This window comes from Cariama cristata, unplaced genomic scaffold, assembly GCF_000690535.1.
Source record: "Cariama cristata isolate BGI_N322 unplaced genomic scaffold, ASM69053v1 scaffold38897, whole genome shotgun sequence".
Lineage (NCBI taxonomy): Eukaryota > Metazoa > Chordata > Aves > Cariamiformes > Cariamidae > Cariama > Cariama cristata.
The window spans coordinates 1-19,751 of NW_009627888.1; the positions used below are offsets into that span (position 1 = coordinate 1).

Genomic DNA, 19,751 nt, shown 5'->3' on the forward strand with positions numbered 1-19,751 from the left:
TGAAACGCCGAACCGAGGGAGATGTGAGGGGAAGGTGAGGGGATTTCCAGCGTGTTAAACCATGCGTGTTTGAAGTTGTGTGGAGAAAAGCTGTTTTGCCTCACATTAAACCTGCCTTTACTAGGCAGTGAAAGGGAGTAATGTACAATTTCTGTGAGGCTCTTGACCTTCAGGAACAAAATTAAAGCAATATGGTGAACACTCCTGTTGCTTCTTAGAACAAAATGTAGTGGTTTTTTTGTTGGATAGTCCAGACCTTCTCATCAGCAAGAAAATGCTAATCATTTCAACAGGTGTTGATGACATTAATTCAGTTTTGCAGAACAAAAAGCCCCAAGCCTCTCAAGCCATCCTTAAGAGTAGGTTGAAGGGGTGGTGAAGCATGACTGGAAAATCCAGTAAGGCTGGCTCCTGATGTGGCATTTACTTTCATTGCTGTATTGACTTAAAACTCAGAGTGGAAGATGATGTTTACTTAACCTCGGTGACATTAAGCCCATTAATATATCTTCCTTTTTTGTGCCTTTGCAGGGGAAGAAGTTTAACTTTGGGAAGATTCTCTTCAGTAATACCACCATTTTCCTGAGATGTAAGTGGTTACAAGGGATTAACCTGCTCTCTCTGCTGTTTGACACACCCCCACCCCCACCCCCCCTCCACTTTAACATTTGGGATTCAAAACACTGTGAAGTGTTTAACTGTGCTGGTTGCAGTGACAGCTAATCTAGCACTGGATGAAAGCCATAGCTCTGATACGGTTGAGTGTGTTAACAGCCTTGAAGCTTCCCAGTTGTGATCTGTTTAGGCCCTCTGTGGAGAGGGCAAGGTGGGCAATGGGAGCACCACTTCATTTCAGATAATGGGTAACCAGGCATGGGATGTGCTGAGCCCTACTGTGAGGTGTGCTTTTCCTACTTAAGATAAGCTAAATTCCTCCAGCTGAGAGATCTGGTGCTGACTGGGATGGGGGCTCTTTGTATTGCAGGGTGACTGATGCCAGTGTGCAGGAGGCAGTTCTTTTTGAGGCCGTGTTCCTTTTTAGCTGGGTGCTCTGGGAGTGGTAAGGGAATGTCGTTGCACACTATGGCACACTCTCCTGAGAGCTGTTTTCTCCCCCAGTCTCAGTGTGTGTGCTACAGAGCAAGCATGTTTGCAGCTGTCCTGTTTGTTCTTGTTGTTTATTGCTCTTTGCTGATCTGGCCAGGGCTATGGGTTATATAGGTTACTGCTTAAAGGAGAGTTTCTGTAAAATACCCTCTTATCCGTGAACACGAGGACAGCATTTAGATGGCAACAAGATGATGTAGGTGACTTGTGGAAGTGACTAGCTGATATAAAAAGGCTTGAAAACTTTCCCATGTGCTTTGAGCTCTTTAAGGGGTTGTTTGCACCAGTTCTTACTGTCAGGGGGCTAACGTGTCTGATCTTCAGCTGCTAATTGGATGGTTATACAGGAACAGTGCCTGTGAATGCCCTTCTGCACTTGTGTCAAATGAGGAAATAAAAGTCACTTTAGAGATAATTAGTGGGATCTGTACCTTTTTGGCTTCAAGACTTAGTTGCTGCAGTGATTGCACTCTTTTTTTTTTTTTTTTTAACTGAGAGAATTAAAGTATTGTGAGGATTAGCTGATGCTTCTTGATGAAATTGCATATTGCTGTGGTCTGTTATGTTTAGTACTTACCTTGTTGATTTTTGGGTTTAATTTCAGATACCTGCCCTTCTTGGGACAGTGTTTCAAAGTGAGTTTGTTAAAATGTCTCCATTAATACCATATGAATCTGAAATAGGAGGCTAGTATTAGAGTGGTTATTAGTGAAGGTCCATCAGGTCAGGGTTAAAGTTTTCTCACTTCAAGTGTAGCTCAAATGCTGAGTTTGCTGCAGGATGAAAATGTAGAAATCTGATGCTTGGGGAAAAGGAGGAGGGGATTGAAAGGGCATTTGGAGCTTTGGTAAGTGTTAGGCTTTCTTGTCTAAAGTTTAATGGAAATAGTGTAGTCATACTAACGTGGCATCTAAGATGTGGGTCCCTGCAGTGAAGTGTGTGGTAAGTCTAGTCATGAGGTGTACAGCTGAAATAACGAAGAGGAGGAAGGAACTAAGGCATGAAGAAAATAATATTTGTTACAAGACAGGTTTGTGGCAGAGCTGGCAGTAAGAATTTGATCCCCTGGCTCCTGCTGTGGACTTCAACGACACTGTGCAGTCAGACTTTAAACAGGCATTAAGCCTTAAAATTCTTTGGTGAAGACGCCTGTTTTGCATACCAGTCAGATTAAAAGATTTATGTGAATTTAGGTAATGAATCATTGAAAGAGGAAGGAACCAAGGTTAGGAACTTAATTTCACTTTCTCAGCCTAGGTAATACTTGAAGCTTCCCAGTATCGGATACAGTTTAACTTTACATACTGTTTCTTTTCTGCCTGTGTATGTGTGGAAATTGGTATCTCTTGTTTGCTGTCTGTTGCCTCTTCCCTCTGCTCTGTGATGTTTGTGTGGACAATATGACCCTTCTTGCCAAACATGATTGCTCCTGGCTTGTTCCTGTTTTTGGTGAGCACCTGCATCTCCTCCTCTACCACCTCCTCCTTCTTCTTTCCCTTTCTTGATTTTTGATATTTGTTTTGTGTGTGTGATGTATTGATGTCTGATGCTTTCTGCTTCTGATTGGGAAGACTGCCGCTGGTGTTTAGTATTGTCAATAATTAATTTATTTTTACCTACTAATTTTCTATAATTCTATTCTAGAAGGCATCTGGTTTCCTGTCTAGGATCATAGTAGAAATCCTGCCCTCTGTAAATGAGTACAAAGACTGCATTGGAGTTGAATGTTGCTGGCTTTGTTTGAAGGCTAAGGAGCTTAGATTTCCATATTACTGAATTCAATAAATGCCATGGATGCCTTTTCTGCTTTTTTGAGTACTTTTCAAGGTTTCTGTAATTTTGATGTTTGCAAATACTGGGGGATTGTTCTAGTTATGACCTGTTTTACCTTTAGTTGGTGTTACTGCTGAACATAGAGTTTCAATAATCTTATTTTTTTTTTATTAGGTAAAAAGGAATTTAAAAGGTATTTTTTAATCCCTCCTACTTTTTTGAGATGTTCCTCATTTGATCAATTTTATCAGAAGAGCCTTTGCCTTCTAATAATTTGCCATCTACCCATGTCACTGCAGTGCTTGTGTTGCCTCTTAGTTTTTATTGTGCCTGCTGCAACATCTAGGGCTGTGTGTAGAATGTATGCCTTGTTTTCATGCTTACCAGAAGGTGTCATAAGGAAACTCTTATTTTTCAGTCATTGCATTCTAGTCTTTTTAATCTTTGGTGTTAGAGACTCAGTTGTTGATTTTTTTAGCTCTGCGTATACTTGCTTTAGTAGTCATGTGGTTTAAAGTGGGATTAGTCAGTTAAGACTCCATGGCAAGGTCTTTTTTCTCATTGCATTTTTTACCTGCAGTGGTCAACATGCAAACATTCATTAAAAGCTCTATACATGTAACAGATTTGTGGGTGTCTAGTCTGAGATGAATGTTGCCTGTAAAGACATGGGGACTTACTAGCCACTAGAAAAATGCTGTCAACTCAAAAGAGTTTTGCCATCTGTTGACTGACAAAACCCAAACGTAATCATCTAAGTGACTCTTTCAAGACTCTGAATAATCACTTCTCACTTTGTTTACAGATGAAGCTTATCTTCTTAATATAAAATTCTCTTCATCAGGCTTTAGTTTCAGACTGATATTTGAAACACAAAAATCACAGGGTCTTTCCTGAGTGAGGAGGATGGGGAAGTCTTGTATTTCACTTTTCATACATGTTGTTCTCTAATAAAGTGGAAAGTTCTCCTGTTGCTGTTTTAGGTAGCATTGCAGCTTTGATAGTGACCTAATGTATAGATGGCTTGTTTGTCTTTTGGGGGGGGGCATAGATGTTCACTTGCAAAATCTTGCCTTTTAATTTATCTTCTTGTTGGTGATATTGGTATATTTAAATTATCTGTGCAAATGACCCTTAGTATTAACCTGTTCTAGCTCTCTCTACCTGCCATGTGCCCCACGTATCTTGGAAAGGGAAATCCTTTTGTGTATTGCAATCGCTGGGAGTCACTGCTGTTCTCCTCTTGTTTGGTATTTGCGGTTGCTGAAATATCCCTGATTGTCTTGAGAACAGAACGTTTCCAAATCATCTTCAGCTCTTTAATAGAATTGTGTAATGTTGTAATGGAATTCTGTTTTCCACGTGCTTCTTTCCTTCTCTGAACAGTAATGGATTACTTGATGAAAATGTTTTTCTGTTGTTTTGCTTTCAGTTTTGTGTTTAGAATAAATTTAATTATGGTAGTTTGGCACAGAATGGAAGGAAAAGCATGGCAGGTAGAGGGTGTCTTATATGTTCTTATCTGTTTGTGTTTTTTTTCAGTTGAAGGGGATGAAAAAGCTTGTGAACCCTCCCAAAGTTACAATGTTACTTGGTACTTAAGATATTCTGACTGCTACAATGAAGTCTTCAACTTTGGGGTAAGAATTGTGTGGAAAAACATGGGTTGTGATGTTTTAGGGGTAAGCAGGGGTGACGGGATTGGAGATCTCACTTGCATCCTCATTTCTCTTTGGGCCTAAAAGACACACTCCTCCATTGGAAGGTAACAAATTTCTGTATCATTGGGAATGGAATGGAAAGGAATTGATCCATATCTTGCTGGAATTACTGACTTCTCCGGATTGTGGCTAAGGTGGAAGCATTTGTCAGAGTTCGTTTAAACCCAGAAGCTTAAAATAAGTGCATCAGCCCTAAACTGAAGTGTGTGTTTATGGTAGATGAAAAGATTATTTACAACAATGCTTGACAACAAATAGAAAAAAAAGAATATTTTCATGTTTAGTCTAAATTCTATTCTTTATGGATGCACATTGCAAGTATTAGCAATTTCTACAAAACGTATAGTGTTTCTGTCAAAAGTGGTAGAACACAGCTGTGATTTATACTGTGTAACACCTTTCCATGTTTACTTAAAATATTAATTATGACTAACCTAACACAGTACTGGAGTCTTTAATATAATAATGTAGAGTTTGTTTGTGTAGACAGAAATTTATGCTGGCTGCTGCACCTCCACTGCAGGAATACTGGGATTTATTTTTTTTAATTAGGTATTAATTCTTACTCAAAGCCTGTTTGTTTTGGGGTTTTTTTGCCCTCATTTTTGGTCCCTGTTTTTTGGCCCTCATTTTTATAGTCTTATGTTGTCTTGATGGCCTTTGTCCTGTGAAGTCCTGTTCAAGAGTGTGTGCAGAGGGAAGTTATGGTGCTCTCCAGGTCTTGCAGCTGCCTACTGAGGTAAACTATTTGATATATTGGATACTAACCGAAGTTCAATTCTATGTTTGGCAGGATGAACAGGCAGAGTACTATTTTGGGGCTACATCTGAAGAGCATCCGGGTTGGTCAGGATACTATGCCACAGCTTCTCTCCTCTTTCCAAATTGCTCTGAGCTCTTCAGGCCTCAGGTATGTGTAGAAACTTCACAGTTTGGTCTGTTCTCTCAAACAACATAGAGAGAAGGTGGTAGTTCCTCTTAGGTGTGTTAGCATCCTATGCAAGTATCACTGTGGGTTGGGAGGTACTTGTTTTTATCTGTTTATGACAACCAAACTGCAATGATGATTTCTTAACTTTGCTTTACTTCTGGCTTGCTATTCAACATATGGCCCCACCATGGGGGGAAAACAACTGTAAAGTTAAGTGCTTCTTTTTGTTTGTGGTTCTGCATTCTGAATTTGTTTCAATTACAGAAGGCTACTGTTAGTTGAGTAAAAGTGTGAATCTCTGGCAGCAGAGTGAAGCTCCCACTAAATTTGGGTTGACAAAGGACTGACATTTTTTGCTCAGCTAATGTTCATTTATAATAATGGGAATGAAAAAGTGTTGACAAATGGGTTACTTAAGCACTGATAGCAAGTTAAAAAACAAAAAAATAAGTAGTGCTAAAATGTGTTTGAAACAAATCAAATGGAAGAGAGGAGACAATGCAGAACATCATAGGGGAGATAATGTGCAAACATAGTTTCTACACCAGTTGTATATCACCAGGTGAAGCTGTGCGATCATACTAATGACAATATCGATATAACATGCTGTCTTTAATGGTGTACGTAAGAATTCAAGGCAAACTGTGCAGTGTGACATCTGTATTCAGCCATTCCTGATTTAGACAAAGGGAATACTGGGAAATGTTTCATAACTATTGAACCTGGTGTTCTGGTTTCTTGTTTGTTAGTTTGTTTTTTTCTTGAGAAAAAAGACATGCCTAAAGGTGACTTGAAAAGGGTTTTTAATAATCTGTTTGCATGCCTCTAATTCCTTTGATATGCAAAGATAGCTTGAAGGGTGGTTTGTTTGTTTGTTTTAAATCTGTATGCTGCCTGCTCTTTATGTTTAATGATATGAGAAGTGCCAGTTCTACTTTTACTTGGTTTTATAGAAGAGATTTTGTGGGTTTAGCTGTGTAATATGAACTCAGGCATCTTAACTGTACATTCAGGTTGGTGAAAGTGGGGTTTTAAAAGTCTTTAAGGGACTCTTCCTCCAATTCCTTTGAAAGGTCTACTGAAATTTTAACAAAAGATAATACACTCAGATGTTCTGAAGTTTCACAGAAATTTCCCATTTTGTTAATTTTTTTTTCTTGCGGTATAAGAGTTTCATTATTCTGAAGTTTCACAGAAATTTCTCATTTTGTTAATTTTTTTTCTTGCGGTATAAGAGTTTCATTAGATTTTAAGTCACCATAGTTGGGGAGAGTTGGTGAAATCTGGATCTCTAATAGGTACCCTCTCATCTAGGGACTTTTTTGCATAGACTAAGGCAGAAATCTCCAAATCTTGTTTATGTCTGTGTAGACTTCATCTGGTAATGGAGATACCCAACATATTAATAATTGGAAAATAAAATTAACTTCACTACTGTCATGTCTGTGGGTCCAGTTCTAAAAATAGACACCTGTTGTCTGAGAGGAGAAAACGCAACTCTCAAATGACACAGTATTAATCTAAGTATTCAAGACACCCTCCACAAATGGACAGTTGTTTGATTTAGAAAAATGAAAGCTCTCTAATACAGCTGTTCAGAGAATCCTTCCTTATAATCAAGTTTACTGGAAGCCGTTCTGGTAATGTCATGTTAATATAAAGTGCCTATAAATGCTGTATGTTTCTTATCTTGCAGATTTTCTATAAAGAGTTTGTTCATCCAGAGCCTCTCTCACCTGAGAAACAAGAGGTAAATTTTTTTTCTTTTTCCTTCTAATGAGTGAGTGTAGGCATGGAAGAGAGAGTTTCGACACATTGATTTATCCATTTTTCTGTTTTTCTTTAAGGGCTTAAAAGAGAAGAAGGAGAGTGGAGGAAATCACACAATGGTGGCAGATAAAACTGTATGTATATTGAATTCAAACATGGCTTGGAATCCAGCAGTCTTAACTTGTTGGTTTTGGTTGTTGGTTTTTTTTTTTAGTTTTATATTTCTTTGTATAAGCAATCCCATTTACAGGGATGGTCCAGTGTTCTGTTGTTTTGACATCTGGATTTTTTTTAGTGTGAAACTAGGTAGGTAGCACTGTGTGGAAAAACAGAAAACCGTAACAGAAACAGAGGAACTGCTGCTTCTATATGTGAAATATAGAACTCATACCATTCAAACTGATGGTATAAATTTTTTTTTTCCACAGTAATTTAACCATTGATATGATCTGTTTTAAATGGTGACTAATACTTAGAGATTACATCTGGCTTCATTTTTAACTAGCCAGTATTTTAAAACATTATACCTAACAAGTTGAGTGATTACGTCTGATTTTCAAATCTGTTAGTATTTTATTATATATTATGTTCAAGCTTTAACCAGGAACGGTTGTCAAAATAACTTCAATTTGAATGTCCTAGATGCCAGCAAAGAAAATGTATTTAACTCCCTGTGTACTTACAGGGCCATTTACCTTAAAGCTAAAACATAAACAGCTGCGAGTGCAATTGTGAAATAAGGAATCAACGCAGCAAGAGATGGAGATATTTTAAAGGCAAAATTGGTGTATAAAAATATATCCATTTTCTTTCAAGTTTGCTTTTAACTAAGTCTCTTAATTTCAGTCAATTTCAGCATAAACTTTTTTTCGATGCATAAAATTCTGTTGGCTTTAGGTCTTGTAGTCAGGAGGTTTCTTAAAAGAAATGCATGCTCTTGATACTGGAATTCTCTTCAAGAGGCCATTATAAAAAAAGTCTTTGTAGTAGTTCTGCAGTAGTCATGTGAGCGGCATACATGTATGTAGTCTTAGTTTTAACCTTAAAGCTCTTGGCAAATATTGCAGTTTCTGAGATGGCTAGAACTTCCTCAGTTGTGGAATTAACAGTTTTGTATGCTGGAACTCAAAGAAATCTCTGATTGGTTTTATGGTGCAAATATTTATCTGGGCAAGCTTCCTCTGTTAGTTCATTGGCAGGGTTTGAGTCTTGTAGGTTTGAGAGCTGTTGCAGGGGCAGTAGTAGTTTCCACAGGAAATGACCACTATGGAAATTTTTTACTTGTCAGCTACCTATTCTATCTTGCACTGTAAAATTCAGCCTGCACCAGGGAGCTGAGTTATATGTAGCTGTGCTGTTGGCAAACAATTGATTTCAGGAGGAAAGAAGTATCTCTGTGGTGGTCCTAATGTTTCTAGACTGAAAACAAGGAATAGGATGTTTTGCTGAATTTGTTGTAACTTTTGCAGTACCTTTGAGATGACTTTTGCACGAAGCCAGTATTAAACTTGCAAATAAGCCCTGATCACCTCCCAGGCCTCTGAGGATTCTTTGGATTCAAACAACTAAATTTTAAGTATTATATGTAATAAATAGGTTTGAAATTTACATACCAAATATTTATTAACAAGTTTTAGGCCTGGGAAGAGGTGAACTTTATTTTTTACATGGAAGATATCACCCATGTACAGCAAGTCTACTTGTGTCTTCTTGATTATGTGCTGTCTACATGTAGACATTTTATTTTCAGGCAATGAATGCCGTTATCAAAACTTGGCGAGATGGGCCGTATATATTTATTGTACAAATTGGAATTACAACTGCAAAGGATTCTACTACCAGAAGTAAAAGAGCGGAGAAAACAACACCTTCCTCATATCAAAATAAGCCCTTTACAAGTAAGATAGCTGTTTATACAGTAAGCTAATAATATAGTGCCAATTTTTACGTATACCGATCTCAGTGTATTCTAAGGTACCTTTAATATATACTGTATGGTTGACTTTACATAGATGTAAGTATTACCTATTACAACTCTTTCTTATTGTAAGAAAATAGGTGATTGTTAGTGTCTTGAAGATCCTAAAGCTGTTGGTCTGTCAGTTTAGTGATGGAAAAAAAGAAGAATCCCCATGCTGTTCAATTTTGAGGCTTGGTGTTGTGTTTCAAAAATGTGCAGACCAACACAGTGATTTATATTAATACGCTCAAATCATGTAGAATACAAATATCTTAATTCTCACCGTGAAATTATATCTAACAGTGCATTGATAACCTATCAAACTTGAAAGAAGTTTGAAAATACCCTTAAAAAGTTAACTTATGTGTGTTTCTGTACTTTCCTGTTACATGTAATCTCCAGCACAGATTACTTTTACTTTAAGTACTGACATGAGTTGCTTGGTAATGGAGCGTATAATTTTAATTGCATGCTTTTAGCTGTGTTATGAATCTTAACTTTCTTTGATTAAAGCGCAAGTTAGATTTAAAAGCTGTGTGAAGATTTGGAATTTCTTTATGCTTGAGTAAAATTCAGTTAAGTACTTTGTCCTGGCTTCCTCCTTTTGGTTCTCATTCAACATGGTTATTGGATTATCTTTTGACAGTGACAGTAGAACTGAAGGGGCCATATGAGTATCTCTCACTTGCAGACTATCCTCTGATGATTGTAAGTAAAACAGCTTTCCTTTGACCTATAAAGTTGTCAGTTGATTTGAATCTCAGTTAAATACTCTCCTTTCATGCTTTAGGAAACACAGAGCTAGTATCTCAGGAACAAATAATTTAGCAGAAGCTGTTGTGTGTATTTGTGTGTGGTTTTTTTTTGTACTAAATACAAGGTCAGGAAAACACATAGATTTCAGTCATTCGCATATGTCCTTCTCTGGATTGTTTGACTTGATGCCTGTCAATTTGTAGTTCTAGAAGTTACCAGTATCACTAGTTCTGAACTGAGCAGTTTTACTGACGCTGTTTTTCTCCTTTAGCTCATATCTTAGAAAATTTGCTGTTCTGTGCTTTTGTTTTCAGCTGCCCTTTCTTTTGTCACTGCTTTCTTTGTTCTTTTACAGCTTAATCTTCCTTCCTCCACCAGCTGTCTTACACCCCATGAGGAGGTCCTTAATACTGCCTAACAGTGAAAGCATAATTGAACTACAAAGAGCTAATCCCGTTTTTATTCGAAGGAGTTGACTTGGTTGCTAGTTGCCTCTGTCCAGGAGGCTAAGAAAAGAGAAGAACTTTAAATATTTACATAGTGTAGACAGACTTCAGCTGGTGATCAATAACAAGTAGTGTCTCTAGCCTGACTGTATTGGCAAGAGTGGCCTGTAAATAGGAGAGCCTGAAGGCATTTCTGAAACATATGTTTTACTTCCTGCAAAAGTAAAAACCTCCAGCATCTCTATTGACATGTAATTCACTAGTGTGAATATCCCCATGTGACAGGTCCAGAAAAAGGTCTATGTCTGAATTTTTCTGTAATGGAGCATCTGAATGTGAACTAGCATGCTTAGACCTTACCACTTGAACTGCATGGATTAGTCAGATGTGAAAATCTGTAAGGATCAGTAGGCTGTTCTCCTAAGGAAAGTGTTTTCAGTTTGTGAAAGTTTCAATGGATTGTGCAGTTAACTTCGATGCTTCCTTGGTTTAAAAAATATAAAATCTACCTTCTGCAAGAGGAGACTGCTTGATTATGACTGTCCTATACTTTGGCTAAGTACTTCCTGCTATTCATTTAATGTCTTACTCTCCTTCTTATCCCTCTTAATCTCAGTGTCCTTTTTGAAAACTTAACTTGCTCTGGTATGGTGTTGTCACGTAGAAAATTCAGCACTGAGTAGCATTGTCAAGCTCACTGTTCGCAGTAGGAGACATACCCTGAAAATTCTTCTGAAGCAAGTAACACTGGACTGAAAAAAAAAAAACAAACTGCAAAATGATAATATTTACATGAGTATCTGGATTTCTTTTTCAATTTCCAGATTTTTGGCTGACCTAAAGCTTGGTCAAAAACTCAGTTTGCTGGAAATTAACTTTTAAGAGAAGTTGTCAAATTATTTGAATATAGCGATTACAACCATCAGTTGCTTATCTGTGTTCTGTGGAATGGTGTGTAAAGGTGATTTGTAAGTTTATTTGCAGAGTACTGTAAATGTACGATGAAGTTAGTAATAGAAAAATATGTGAGAAGGGGCAGGGTTTCTAGTACTCGATGATTTGCCTGAGCTCTTATCCGAGTTTTTGAAAGCTAGTAGCACTTGATATCTTCCTTAGAAAAATTGCCTGTGAATAAATTGGCAGACTGCTCTTCAAGAGAGAAATTGCTCAGAAATAACAATTACTCTGATTCCCTTTCATGGCAGTGAGAAATTAGACTGTCGCTGTGAAAGAATCCAGAAAAGACAAATAAAGTAATGTTTTTTTCTAGTCACTTTTGTATATAAAAACTTAATAGTTGCTATACTCAGGGATAAAGCAGAGCTGTCTTGCAGCTGTGGAATGGAAACAAGGAAATTATTTTTCTGGGTCTAAGATTCCTATTTCTTCTTTTTGTGTAATAGTTTTTCATGGTGATGTGTATTGTGTACGTATTCTTCGGGGTTCTATGGCTTGCGTGGTCAGCCTGTTACTGGCGGGATCTCCTGAGGATCCAGTTCTGGATTGGTGCTGTTATCTTCCTGGGAATGCTCGAGAAGGCAGTTTTCTATGCAGAGTTCCAGAATATCCGCTACACGGGGGAATCTGGTAGGTAGCAATTCCAGCTTGCAGTTTAATTGATGGGGCATAGCACTAATGGCTTATAGTAAATTGGGGTGACAGATGCATATTAAGTGTATGATTACTTGAGGATTGTTTCAAAAGAAAGAACAGGGAACCAGAGGTTCTGCAAATTTTAAAATGTATTGTAAATATGATGATCTGTGTTCTTCTAAAGCTAAAATGCTGTTGCTTTCTCTGACTCCTAGGTGTAATGTTTTAGGGATGTAAAATACTAGATTCTGGAGAGTATTCACTGTAGTTCTGGTTTGAAGCTTAAAATAGGACTTCCTAAGTGTAGCTTGTAATTCACTTCTGACAATTGGTATTGGCCTTGGAAAGAGACTTTGAAATTCCTTGTTCAACATGACAGCATTGCGGGTGACTTTTGGTATTCAGCCCATAGCCTCATAATCCAGTGATTCTCTCCACATAAAACTTCGAGACTGTGGTTTTGAGTTTTTAGGATGGATGCATACAAATGAAACTCTGCGAGTAAAACTTCATTATGACTTTGTTAATTGGCCAGACCCGTAGTACAGAAGGTTTTGTTGGTTGACTTGTTTGGAAGATCATCTAGGCTGATCTTACAGATAAATGTTTTATGGATCATTTACTATCCACTTTCTATGGATGTAAGATTTTTCAGTAGCTTTTTTTTAATGCTAAGTGACCTGTCTTTTTGTGAAAACTTACTCCAGATGTAGGTAATAAAAAGATTATGTGCTTTAATAGCCTACTTTCTGAAAATATGTCTGCTTTCATACTACAATTGCATGCAGCTAATAAAACGGAAACTGTATTTTAATAATCTAGCTTCTTCCTCTCTGCTTTTGGTAGTTCAAGGAGCAGTAATACTGGCAGAACTGCTTTCTGCTGTGAAGCGCTCATTGGCTCGAACTCTGGTCATCATAGTCAGCCTGGGATATGGGATAGTCAAGTGAGTAATTCTGTTACAGGTTTGTTATGTTCTGTTAAAAGGCTTTTCACTGTTGGTTTTTAATAACTTAGGGCAGTATTCATCTCCCTGTACTTTGCTACCTAAAAGGTAGGTCCTTTAGTTAAGTGCTGTAAAGGTCTGGACTTCTTCACTAGTCAACAGAGACATACCATTCCATATGTACCACTACTGGGTAGGTTTCTGAGTCACTGTTGAGATATTCCACTCACTGGAATGGGATCTTTATATGCCTGCCTTCTGGGCAAGGAGGAGCTTCTAGAAATGGGGAAGGCCAAGAATCATTGATTGGGGAGGGGATCTGCTTTAGGAGGCTTCTGCCAAGATTGCTGCTTGTCTGTCCGTCTCCAGCTGTATTCAATAGTAAAACAATATGCTGTGTGGTGGTGGAAGCTTCTAGCAAGTGTGGGTGTGCTGGGGGAACTGGTGAGGAGGTGGTGGGCTGAGACTTCTTGAAATGGTTGTGAAAAGCTAAGCAGGTTAACTAGAAAACAGGACTGTTACTAATCTCTTCCTTAGTCACATCATACCGTAAGACCAAGTGAATAGTAAGCTTCAAGCACCATAATAAAATTATTTTTGAATCTAGAAGTGGCTTGTCACAAGGACTTTTTATTCACATACTTCATGCCTTATGTTAGACTCAAGTTGACATGACTTCACTCCCCTCCCCCCTTAATCTAAATTTTACTTTGTTTTCCTACAGGCCTCGCCTTGGAGTTACTCTTCACAAAGTAGTTATGGCTGGAGCCCTTTATCTGTTATTTTCGGGCATGGAAGGTGTTCTTAGAGTCACAGGGGTCAGTAATAACTGCTTGACTTTTCCCATATGCCCCAAATGCTGCTGGCTTTATTTACTTACATGCTAAGGGAGAATCGCAGCGCTATGCTGAAAGAAGGGAACAGAGACAGTGAAAAGGTTAAACTCTGAGACTGTGGATATGGATTATTGACAATTATTTTAAGTTTGATGTCTTCTCTATTTATCAGGTTGTAATTCTGTGTATTTTGAAATAATTCTAATAGTTTTCTGATTAGTCAGGTTTCAGACACTATATTCTGCCTGGACCTCTTGTGTCTAATACTTCAGATTAGGTCGGGCTAGATGCAGACACAAATGTACAGCTTGGGTCATGTGGCCATGAGTCAAACAAACAAAACCCAAAACCAAACCAAGCAAAAACAAACAAATAAAAAAACCACAAAAAACCACCACCACTCCAATTTTGGAGGCTGTAGCTGGGGAAAGTGCATGTGAGTGGTGCTGCTACCTGCTTCATTAAGAAGTGCATGTCAGGATGTAGATTTCTGTTATGGTTTTGGTATTTTCGGATAAAGTATTTAACATGTCATATATTTGGTACTTTTTCAGTTTTTCTATGACACTGTGGCTCTGATAGCAAACTTGGCCCTGTCCATGATTGATGCCTGTATTATTTTGTGGATATCCTTTCATAAACTGCAGAATGTTACAAGCTTATTCACAGCTTATTATTTCTATCTTAAACTTAAAAGGCATAAAAGATGATTTGCTTGTTTCAGTTGGGACTTGGATAATTTTTGATCTACACACAAAGGCAATTTTTGCCAGTTTCAGTCAAACTCATGGTTGCCAGTTGAGCATTCAGTTGGTCTATGGGTAGTGTAAAAGATTTAATTACTACATCTCTAACAAGCTGATTGCTAGTTTTCTGTAATGGAAGTGGCCAGAGTACATCATCATGGCAATCGCCTCTGCAGAGGCTCCCTTTAACAGTGCTACATTGACTTAATCTGGAAAACTACTTCTTGCCTTGCTGGTGGAGACCTGAGAACTGACAATGTGATATTGCCAGTTCCTCTCTGTGCATTGGGCTAAACTCTTGGTTCAAACCCTTTGCTTCTGTAGTAAAACTCAGAAGCATTGTGGTAGAGTATTTGTGGTTTCTCATAAAATAGCCTGACCCTCCTTACTTCTTCTGTACCTTGTTTCCTTTTCAGTTTGTTCTTATTGGCTCTCTCTTTGTCTCCAGGCCCAGAATGATCTTGCCTCCTTGGCTTTTATTCCCCTGGCTTTCCTAGATACTGCCCTGTGCTGGTGGATATCCTTCACTATTTTACTTGGTGGGGTGTGTTTTCTTTCAAATTTGTTGGTTTTGGGAGTCTTTTTTGTCTGAACTTTTTTTTAAATCAGCTTCAAGTATATGTTCTTTCTACTTCAGTAAAGTTAATAGAACCTCTCTAATTGAGTGTTGAGGTAAGCTTCTGCTACAGCAAGCGCAAGGGAAACTAGATAACCAGTAGATATCTGTGTTAGAGCATGTCCTGAACATAGACTAGTTAAGTCTGTCTGTTCCCAGTTTCTGATTGTTGAAGTATGAAATTAATTTGTTCTAATGTAGCACTGTAATGGTACCATAGTAGTAGCCTTTGGAGAACAGACTCAGTTTATGTTTTGGGGAGGAGGTTGCTAAGCAACATCAAATCTAAAATCCTTTCTGTAAAATTTGAACTCATCTTGAAGTAGGTGACAAAATGGGGCAGTGTTAACTTTTTGATGTCTTGACATATTACATCCAAACAACCATAATCTCGTGTGACTTAGCAACTGCTGTTAAATGCTGAACTCAAAGCTGTATACAGCAAAATCCCTATGAAGTGTTTTTAGTGGAAGTCAGTCACAAAACTCTAAAATGTGAGTAGCTTGCTGCCCAGCCATGAGCCATGACAACCCCAGTTCTTTCCTACCATGATGTCTCTCCTAAGCACTTGTTGGAAATGAAACTGTAGGCAAAAGGGTGGAGACACTTGTGTGCACTAACTGGATTTTAATTCACTTCTAGTTCAGACTTGATTTTCCATTTATCAGAAGTACATCTGACACTTTTCTGGAGGAACGGGCTGTAGTCCAAAATAGAGGCTTGGATACCATCTTTCTGTTACAAGAGTTCTAGGTGTAGATGGCTAAATAACATGAAAGGGATGGATCCTGCCTTTTGGTACCCTTGCCGTAGGATGAACTTTTCTTCTACTGACTGGTCTGTGTTTTTGGAGGGCTAAGTGTGTGGGTGGGAGAGCTGTTGATCATAAGATATGCGTCGTAAGTCTGTGACCAGTTTGTCCCTTCAGAAGCTTTCCTTAACTTGCCATACATATTCATCAGCTTAACTCAAACAATGAAACTGCTAAAACTTCGAAGGAATGTTGTGAAACTCTCTTTGTATCGGCACTTCACCAACACACTCATCTTGGCAGTAGCAGGTAAGCAGAAAATTATGTTAATCAAGTAAGAGCACTTGCCATTTCCATATATGATTTGATCACTGGAGCAGATTTTTGAGTTTGGTGACCTTTCTGTAAATGCAATCACAGTACTTGATATTTCTAACACTTGACCCAATTCTAATAGTGGGTCTATGCCAAGTGTTATGTTGATACTTCAGAGGCAGTGGATTATTAGTCCAAATGTTAATAAGATCAGTAGTTCTATGCAGCTCCTCTAACAGAGCACTTTTGTCCCTCTTAAAGCTGCTGGGGGCAAAAGATTATTATCCTATGCTGTTAACTTCACAGAAGTGTTTGCCAAAATCACAGTATCGCTGTGTACTATGGGATTTTTGAGATGTCTGAAGACCAGAGTGATTCTTGGAAAACCAGTATCCTTAGTATTGTAACATAATGCGCTTTCTGTATTCTGGAAGAATAGAGATTCAGATTCTCTTTCCATTTGTGCTAGTGATGAGCTGAACTTCAGTAAGAAATCGGTTTGTGCTTCCAGGTCCTCAGCTCCTCATCTGTTTGGTAATGCTATCCATACAATGAGCAGAAAACTTCTAAGGACTGTGCTTTTTTATTTTAAACAAATGAAAAAGCACATTCCTTTTAATCAACAGCTCTCATTAAATTGCTTTCAGCATCTGGTTCTTAGTCATCACAGAATAACTTAGCGGAGGGAAGTCTCGGCTATTAAAACTGTGATGAGAGCATAGTTTGAGCATTGGAAATCTTGTGGGTCAAGTTCTGAATGTTTTGGCATTCAGGCAGATCAGGTGGTTCAACTACTTCAAGGTAGGCTTTATTTGTCAATGATAGTTGGTTTGGAGGCTAGATGAAAGTAATATAAGAATAGTGAATAGGGATGAGGAGTTGGCTAAGTACTTCATTTATGCCTTGCATCTCTGAAGAACCAAGAGCAAAATATACTGGTCTGTGCCCAATTTACTGTATAAGGTCAGTGCAATAAATCAATTTCTTGCTTGCCAAAACTAATACATTGGATTGCCAGAATTCCCTATTTAGGTCTTTGCCCTTTGTTTGGGAAACACAGTCCTCTTAGTACTGTGTTTAGGTTAGCATATTTTGTAGTAATAAGCAGCTTGTTTGTTTTAATATTGCAGCATCTATCGTATTTATCATCTGGACCACCATGAAGTTCAGGCTGGTGGACTGTCAGTCGGTGAGTTTATACTGAATGCTTTCTGCAATTGTTGCCTCTTGGTAAGTTCACATTTGGCAGTGTAAGAGGTGAGATTGGGCATTCTGAACAGATGTTTCTGTAGATTATGTCTAGAGTAATGTACCACATGCTAAAATTCTCGCTGTTGTGGGTACGAACCTCTCTGTCAGATGCCTGTAGTTCACTCTTGGAAAGACCTGAGGACATGGAGTCTTTTTCTTCACAACCTTTTCTATTTGTGCTGCTGTTTTCCTTGACAGGACTGGCAGGAGCTATGGGTGGATGATGCCATCTGGCGTTTATTGTTTTCAATGATCCTTTTTGTCATCATGATTCTGTGGAGACCATCTGCTAACAACCAAAGGTTCAACTTTTCTTACCTATTTCTAAAAATACTGAGTTTTAGGAATGCTTGTTTATCCAAAGAAGTACTGGTGGGTGATTTTAGTTGCTCTATACTGATCCATAAGGGTCCTAAGCAGTGTGTGTAGGGGCTTGAGGAAAAGTAAATGTAGGAAGTCACATAGATAAAAATCAATCTGTTCCTGGTGGTGAACGTATTTAAAAAGAAGCGACTTAAACTTTTGATTATGTAGATTAGCATAGGTCTGAAAAACAACAAACTACACAGAATAATCAAGTCATGTGAATGTTGGGGTAATGAGGCTCTTGGGTAGCAAGAGATATTATTCTAAGGTAGCTTTCATTCTTTCCCTCCTAAAGGTTTGCTTTCTCACCACTGTCTGAGGAGGAGGAAGATGATGAGCAGAAAGAGCCAATGTTAAAGGAAAGCTTTGGTAAGAGAATTTTTTTCCCCAAGTAATTTCAGTGTTGAAGAGACACTTCTATAGAGGGAGATGTATTGTTGTGTGGCAAAAAGTTCATTACTGCTGTAAAAGCAGAGTCAATGCCTCCCTGTTGCCATTGATTTATGCAGTTGTAGAGGAAACATTGGCTTTATGTTTAGTGTTTACATTGCCTGTTTAATTCAGGGATTTTCAGATGACACTGAACACACTGCTACTGTTGTGGTTGCTTTACCATGTCCACTGGTTTTTGTTTTATTAAATATGTCAGGTCATAGGTTTGGATCCAGTCATGATGACAAGGATCTCGTGGATATTACTGCTAGGCAGTGGTTTAGTTTGCAGTTCTCTTTTAAAATCCAGTTCAAGGATTTTCATTTATGTGTTCTCTCAACTCTGCAACCTTCTTCATTTACCATATTAGGGCCTAGTACAGGAATGTCCAGTGCGAACATAATGGATGAATACGTTTACATATTCATGAAATTACATATGAATGAAAGAGTCCTGTTCCATATCACTGGATTGCATCTTTTGCTCCACTCACCCTCCTCCTAGTATAAACCGCTCTCTCTTCACTGCTTCCCATCTCCCTGCTGTGTCTATTGTAACACTACTGTTTAAAAGTTGCGTAAAAGGTAGGGTGACATACCCACTGCTGCTGTTTCTCCACAAATCAATGCTGCTGGGATATATCACTGCTGTTTTGACTTGTTTAGGAGCTGAGGAGGAGTGTGTAATCCCTTAGGTGCATTTGCCAAGTTAAGGTGCATTTGCCAAGTTGGCTGTTTCTGGCTGTCTGCCAGGCTGGGAGATGCCTGTTGCCTCTCAGCTTTTAAGTCAACCTAGGGGCTGGTCAGGAGTCAGTAGGTAAAATAAATTTTGGAAGCTGCATATGTCTCAGAATGGTTGGAAGAGACCTCTGGATGTCGTCCTGTCCAAACCCCCTGCTCAAGCAGGGTCACGTAGAACAGATTGCCCAGGATAGTGTCCAGATGGCTTTTGAGTATCTCCAAGAATAGAGATTCCACAGCCTCTCTGGGCAGCTCTGTCTTTGAGTTCTATGCTGCTGACATCTGGCTTAAATAGAAGGACTAGAAATTGGTATTTCCTATGTAAAACTGCAAAATTCAGGAAAAACTAGGTATTCCACCTGTCAGGAAAAATACTACAAGCCTTTCAAAGTGAAAGCATTGTTTTAATCATTAACTTGTCTGTCTTAACTCTGTCTCTTTGGATTTGATTGAATATTCTGACCGAATACTCAACACAGTCTGTGAACAATTATACTTCAGTTATTCCAATATTTTTTTTTTCTTTCTTTTGTCTTCAGAAGGAATGAAGATGAGAAGTACAAAGCAAGAACCAAATGGGAATGTAAAAGCAAACAAAGCTGTGAGTATGCCCTCCCTATCTCGAAGGATATAGATCCATCAATCTTGTTTGGTTGCCTGCCTGCCCCCCGCCGCCCACACCCCCCCTGCCCCCC

General features: G+C 38.4%; 1 protein-coding gene across 1 annotated transcript in view; it reads left to right on the plus strand.

Moving 5' to 3' along the window:
• Nucleotides 1–495: 495 nt before the first annotated feature.
• Nucleotides 496–19,751, plus strand: part of TMEM87A (transmembrane protein 87A) — a gene marked incomplete at its 5' end in the record, with an annotated part of 22,486 nt that continues 3,230 nt past the window's right edge. The window contains 16 exons of the mRNA XM_009704581.1: nucleotides 496–589; nucleotides 4,423–4,520; nucleotides 5,395–5,511; nucleotides 7,229–7,282; nucleotides 7,380–7,436; nucleotides 9,053–9,200; nucleotides 9,909–9,970; nucleotides 11,868–12,051; nucleotides 12,904–13,003; nucleotides 13,728–13,821; nucleotides 15,034–15,102; nucleotides 16,153–16,261; nucleotides 17,398–17,456; nucleotides 17,717–17,820; nucleotides 18,180–18,253; nucleotides 19,596–19,657. Coding sequence (XP_009702883.1) covers nucleotides 496–589; nucleotides 4,423–4,520; nucleotides 5,395–5,511; nucleotides 7,229–7,282; nucleotides 7,380–7,436; nucleotides 9,053–9,200; nucleotides 9,909–9,970; nucleotides 11,868–12,051; nucleotides 12,904–13,003; nucleotides 13,728–13,821; nucleotides 15,034–15,102; nucleotides 16,153–16,261; nucleotides 17,398–17,456; nucleotides 17,717–17,820; nucleotides 18,180–18,253; nucleotides 19,596–19,657 — 1,485 coding nt within the window. The remainder of the gene's footprint in view (nucleotides 590–4,422; nucleotides 4,521–5,394; nucleotides 5,512–7,228; nucleotides 7,283–7,379; nucleotides 7,437–9,052; nucleotides 9,201–9,908; nucleotides 9,971–11,867; nucleotides 12,052–12,903; nucleotides 13,004–13,727; nucleotides 13,822–15,033; nucleotides 15,103–16,152; nucleotides 16,262–17,397; nucleotides 17,457–17,716; nucleotides 17,821–18,179; nucleotides 18,254–19,595; nucleotides 19,658–19,751) is intronic.